The sequence below is a fragment of the Piliocolobus tephrosceles genome, chromosome 21 (assembly GCF_002776525.5).
Source record: "Piliocolobus tephrosceles isolate RC106 chromosome 21, ASM277652v3, whole genome shotgun sequence".
In the NCBI taxonomy this organism is placed as follows: Eukaryota; Metazoa; Chordata; class Mammalia; order Primates; family Cercopithecidae; genus Piliocolobus; species Piliocolobus tephrosceles.
Window position 1 is genome coordinate 30,021,218 of NC_045454.1, and position 6,430 is coordinate 30,027,647.

The 6,430-nt window shown below is 42.7% G+C and overlaps 1 protein-coding gene across 1 annotated transcript in view; it reads left to right on the forward strand.

Moving 5' to 3' along the window:
- Window positions 1–989: 989 nt before the first annotated feature.
- LOC111529535 (zinc finger protein 681-like) overlaps window positions 990–6,430 on the forward strand; it is a 17,500-nt gene continuing 12,059 nt past the window's right edge. Inside the window, exons 1-3 of the mRNA XM_026448861.1 lie at window positions 990–1,128; window positions 4,738–4,864; window positions 5,371–5,466. Coding sequence (XP_026304646.1) covers window positions 1,126–1,128; window positions 4,738–4,864; window positions 5,371–5,466 — 226 coding nt within the window. The 5' untranslated portion in view covers window positions 990–1,125. The remainder of the gene's footprint in view (window positions 1,129–4,737; window positions 4,865–5,370; window positions 5,467–6,430) is intronic.

Here is a 6,430-nt window from a genome sequence, read left to right on the forward strand (position 1 = left end):
CTGTTTATGGTTTTAAAAACCTGATATATAGCCAGGCGCGGTGGCTCACACCTGTAACCCCAGCACTTTGGGAAGCTGAGGGGTGTGGATCACGAGGTCAGGAGTTCAAGACCAGCCTGGCCAACATAGTGAAACCCCGTCTCTACTAAAAATACAAAAATTGGCCAGGCATGGTGGCACGTACCTGTAGTCCCAGCTCCTCGGGAGGCTGAGGCAGGAGAATCGCTTGAACCCGTAAGGCAGAGGTTGTGGTGATCTGAGATTGTGCCACTGCACTCCAGCCTGGGCAACAGAGCAAGGCTCCATCTAAAAATAAATAAATAAATAAATAAATAAATATTAAAAAAAAAAAAAACCTGATATATAAATAGAAAGTGCAGCTGGAGGTGCCAAGGCTCAGGATCTAGAGCTGTGCTTCATGGGCTTGCTTGCTGGCCTGAGACCAGGTGAACTCTGGGTGTGAGGTGGTTCCCACCCTCGATCTACAATCCCCACCTCCTCCCCCAGGGCCTGATTAACCAACACAAGGCAGTGCTAAAGAGCGGGTGAGTGATGGTCTTCAAGCCCATCCAGGCAGATTTGAATGCCATCTGGGCGGCTGTCAGGGTAGGGACTATGGCTGCCAGAAACCAGGACGGTCATAAAAGCTGAAATTCTAAAATAATCGTTATTATATATGTATTTATTTTTGAATAGCTATCTAGTCTATTATTTGAAATGCATGTGCCTTACACAGAAGGTTAAAGGCAAATACCCTTTTGGGTGGGCCCGGCTCAGCTCTGGGAGGGAGCCCTGTCTGAAAAGGCTGCAACTTAGGCTGTTAGTCTTCATTCAGCCGAGCATCTGATCACATCTTCTGTCATTCAGGACCTGAGGGGGTGGGGTTTTACTTATTATCTAATCAGGGACGCTGGGCTGGGAACTGTCCAATCAGGAATGCACGTAGAGCGGACAGGGCGGCTTCCGGGTTTGGCGGGGCCTTCGTCTCTCTCTCCAGCCGGAGCTCCAGGTTTCGACTTCACTGCTCTGTGTCCTCTGCTTCTAGAGGCCCAGTCTCTGTGGCTCCGTGACCTGCAGGTGTTGGAGATTCATAGCTACGACGCCAGGGCCCCCGGAAACCTAGAAATGGTGAGAATGCCGGGTCCGACATCCCGAGAGACGGGAAGGGGCTATGGCGGGACTCAGGCCTCCCTGCAGTCAGTTCCACAGTCTGCACCCTGAGTTCTCGCCCAGGTCGGCCTCAGTCCCCTTCGACCTTAAGATGGCGGCTGCGCAGGCAGCCAACCCCCGGGCGTCCTGTTTCTTCCCTGGTCAGTGCCTGCGTCCTGGCCTGCAGCTCTCTCTGGACGGCTCCGCACCTGCAACGCGGGGTCTCTCCCGGATTGTGCAGGGACCACGGGAGGGTCGTCAGGGAAGAATACAGACGTATGCCGGGTTCATGAATGGGAAGAGCTTTGGCCCATGGCATTCCCGGTTTCTCTTTCCTTCTATTAAAAAATGTATGGGAGTCAAAAGGGTTGGCGCGGTGGCTCATGCCTGTAATCCCAGCACTGTGGGAGGCTGAGGCGGGCAGAACACGAGGCCAGGCTGTTGGAGGCAGCCTCCCTAGTAGTTGTAATTACAGACATGTGCCACCACGCCCGGCTAAATTGTTTTCTTTTCATATGGCCATTAGAAAAATAGATGAAGCAGTCATGGTCCCTACAATCCAGGAGCTTTTAGTCTAGACTAACAGCTGGATAAATGATTAAATTAAACATCATATAATTGGTACAATAAACAGATGTGTGCAGAAAACTTGGGCTCTATTTGTGCCACTTTCTTTATATAATTGTGACTTGTGATGTCATCACCTGAAGGGATATTTATTTCTTTTACCTTGTTAATACATATTTATCTTTTAATAAAATTACCCTAGAAAACCTTTATAAATTTGTTTAAATTGCTTATTAGTATATTGATTTGTTTTTCTAAGACCACCAGAGGGAGCGCAAAAGAACCAGCGGGTAGGCAAGTGTAGGAGCAAAACTGCACATTTATTTTTGGTCACTTAAGGTGTGGGGAGGAGGTCTATCGCCTCCGGCAAAGGAGGCCGACAGAGTCCCCCCGGTAGGGCTCTCCGAGGGAGTTCCCACAGTCCCGACATCCCGACAGGAGTGGGACCTTGGCCAGAGCGGCTTTTCTAGGAGTGGGAGGGCAATAGGCGGGGCACGGGCGTGTCCGGGGCGTTCCACAGGTGCGACCAGGTAAATCTTGGTCTCTTCGGATTGACGTCACCTGGCACATGCCCAGTTGGTCTGCACCTTCCCGGGTCGCCAGGCTGCATTTTCGCGCGCGCAGGTAAAATTGCTGATGAAGAACCCGGAAGTGCGCCATCCTGCCTCCGTTGGTCCAAACATATATGTTACATATAATTGATAGGGCAGTGTCTAAGAAAGGTTAAAATTATACAAACTCTGAGATTTAAATTTTTTTTTTAAGGTAAGTTGAGGAAAAACAGAACTGGAAATATCCCAGTAGCATAGAGAACAGAATTCTACATAGAGTCCACTCACTGCCCCAGTTCTGCTCAAGTTCACCTTTTTGGAGGCCTTCTATAGGTCTGGCCCTACCCTGAGGTGTTGCCTCATAGAACTGATTAGTGGAGATCTGAGTTTTGACTGGTGAATTCTGCTGCCTTTCTAGAGCTGGTGCTTACAATTCCTGAAACACAAAAGCAAATAAATTTTAAAAATAAAGTATATATTTTAGGGTTATAATTTTTTACTGAAACTAGTACTTGCATTCTATCTAGCAACTTGTTTTCTATTCCTACAGATCTAGGAGTTGCTCCACAAGTCACAAAAAAGTAAACATAAAGAATATAAATTTTTCTAAAATACATTGAATTCTTCTGCATTTCTCTCTGTCTATATTTAGCTTTTATTGTTTATATATATATATATATATATTTTTTTTTTTTTTTTATGAGATGGAGTCTTGCTCTGTCACCCAGGCTGGAGTGCAGTGGCCGGATCTCAGCTCACTGCAAGCTCTGCCTCCCGGGTTTACGCCATTCTCCTGCCTCAGCCTCCTGAGTAGCTGGGACTACAGGCACCCGCCACCTCGCCCGGCTAGTTTTTTGTATTTTTTAGTAGAGACGGGGTTTCAACAGGTTAGCCAGGATGGTGTCGATCTCCTGACCTCGTGATCCGCCCGTCTCGGCCTCCCAAAGTGCTGGGATTACAGGCTTGAGCCACGCCTGTTTATATTTTTTAAAAAAAATCAGTGACAGAAACAGAAGAAATAAAAATGCTGGACTTTTAATCTAAATCCTGGGAATTATTAAACAGTACCAGCTCCCAGGGTGTTATAAAAATTAAATTACATAGTGTGTTATCTCAGGCACAGTGCACTGTAACATAATCTTTTTTCTTTTTTCTTTTGTTGTATCTCAGCACTTTTAACTATAACTTTTACAAGCCGGTTGAGGTGGCTCATGCCTGTAATCCCAGCATTTTGGGAGGCCATGGCAAGTGGATCACGAGGTGAGGAGTTTGAGACCAGCCTGGCCAACATGGTGAAAGCCTGTCTCTACTAAAAATACAAACATTAGCCAGGTGTGGTGATGGACATCTGTAATCCCAGCTACTCTGGAGGCTGAGGTTGGAGAATTGCTTGAACCCATGAGACAGAGGTTGCAGTGAGCCAAGATCATGTCATGGCACTCCAGCTTGGGTGACAGAGCGAGACTGCAACTCAAAAAAAAAAAAATTGAAAAATTTTTGTTATTTATTTCTAAGTATAGTCTTTTATAATATATATTTTTTTCTATTTAAGTTTTGGGATACAAGTGCAGAACGTGTAGGTTTGTTACATAGGTATACATGTGTCATGGTGGTTTGCTGTACTTATCAACCCATCATCTAGGTTTGAAGCCCGGCATGCATTAGCTATTTATCCTAATGCTCTTTCTCTCCTCATCCCCCCACACCCCAACTGGCCCGGGTGTATGTGGTTTCTCTCCTTGTGTTTATGAGTGCTCGTTGTTCAATTCTTACTAATGAGTGACAACATGCAGTGTTTGGTTTTCTGTTCCTGTGTTAGTTTTCTGAGGATAATAGCTTTCAGCTGCATCCATGTCCCTGCAAAATACATGATCTCATTCCTTTTTATGGCTGCATAGTATTCCATGGTTGTGTATGTACCACATTTTCTTTATCCATTCTATCATTGATGGGCATTTAGGTTGGTTCCATATCTTTGCTATTGTAAACAGTGATGCAATAAACATATGTGTCTTTATAGTAGAATGATTTATATTCTTGTGAGTATATACTCCGGAATGGTATCACTGGGTCAAATGGTGTTTCTGGTCCTAGATCCTTGAGGAATCACCACACTGTCTTCCACAATGGTTGAACTAATTTACATTCCCACCAACATTGTAAAAGCATTCATATTTCTCCACAGCCTCACCAGCATTTATTGTTTCTTGACTTTTTAATAATTACCATTCTGAGTGGTGATTTATTTAGGTCTGGTGTTATAGATCTAATACCACTTTCTTTTCTCATAGAGAATAGATCAGAGAATGTTCCTGTGTAAAAAAAAAATTATTTTATTGAATAATTTCAGTCATTTATGTAAGTCAGAACCAGTTCTCTTCACTTTGTTATTTTACCTTGAGTCCAATTATAAATTCTTTCCATGGCCACTTTGTAAATATGTATGTGTATGTGTGTGTCTTTTTTTCAGGAACCATTGAAATTTAGGGATGTGGCCATAGAATTCTCTCTGGAGGAGTGGCAATGCCTGGACACTATACAGCAGCATTTATATAGGAATGTGATGTTAGAGAACTACAGAAACCTGGTCTTCTTGGGTGAGGATAACTTCAATACAGAATTCCTATTATATCCTAAAGGTTTCATTTTTCTTTTTTGTGTAATGTTTTTAGGTAATTTATGCTTTGCATAAGTGAGTTTCAGATCCCTGTTTTTATAAAAATCTTAGGGTTTCATGTCTGTAGAAAAGAATTTCTTTAAGCTGTTTCATCTTGCCCTGAACTTTCTGCATTCCTGAGCTAATCTGTATTCTTCACTCTAGATTAGAGTGTTAATTCCAGAAGTTTAGTGGCATAAAATATTATTGCCCACACTTTAAAATCTAATTGCCAACACTAATTTTTGATTTGTTGTACTGGACAGTGCAATTAAGAACTAACAAATTTAAAATATTTTCTAAATATTTAGAAATTTCTTTTATAAATCAGTATTTTGGAATTGATTTACAAGAATCTTCTATTTCACCTTCTTTACTGAGCACAGTGCCATGTTGGTGATTAGAGAATATGAGCAAGATTTATGTTATTTATTTTCAATAAAACAGGTATTGCTGTCTCTAAGCCAGATCTGATCACCTGTCTGGAACAAGAAGAAGAGCCTTGGACTAGAAAGAGATATAGGATGGTGGCCAAACCCCCAGGTAGGTGAGAGTGAAAGTGAATACAACAGGTAACATAGATGAACGGTTTAAAGGTCAAAGAAAAAGCTAGTCCTTAATAATGTGATTTGGGAGGCTGTGTTCCAAAGGAAATAGTTTCTGGAAAGCCTGAGTTTTTCTTTTCTTTTCTTTTTTTTTCCTTTGAGAGATGGAGTCTTACTCTGTCACCCAGGCTGGAGTGCAGTGGCACAATCTCAATCTCAGCTCACTTCTGGAAAGCCCAAGTTTTTCTTTTCTTTTTTTTTTTTCTTTTGAGAGATGGAGTCTCGTTCTGTCACCCAGGCTGGAGTGCAGTGGCACAGTCTCGGCTTCACTGCAACCTCCACCTCCAGGGTTCAAGCAATTCTCCTGCCTCAGCTTCCCAAGTAGCTGGGACTACAGGTGTGCGCCACCATGCCCAGCTAATTTTTGTATTTTTTTTAGTAGAGACGGGGTTTCACTGTGTGTTGACCAGGCTGGTCTTGAACTCCTAAGCTCAGGTGATTCACCCGCCTTGGCCTCTGAAAGTGCTGGGATTACAGGCATGAGCCGCAGCACCTGGCTGAGTTTTTCTGTTTTGCTCTCACATAAGAGCGTCTTCTGTCTTATGCTTTTAAGTTCTCTTAGGACTCCGCTTTCCCTTCAGTGATCTGCCTTCTAATTTAGAGTGAGAGCCAAAGTCTTCTTAATGGCATATAAGAGTCTGCACAATCTGAGTGCTTTTCCATTGTTTTGGGGGACACACAGATAACTGCATAATTTTGAGAAACTCTATGTTAAACTATTTTTTAAGTTCTCTTTTTACATCATCTCTGAAATGTGTGAGAGAAGTAGGTTTTTGTTCCTTTTTCTGCACATTCCATCCTGTTTGTATTACTATAGTCTTCAAATACAGTTTGAAATTATAAAGTATGATGTTGTTCAGCTTTGTTTTTATTTTCTTTTTTTTTTTTTTTTTTTTTTTTTT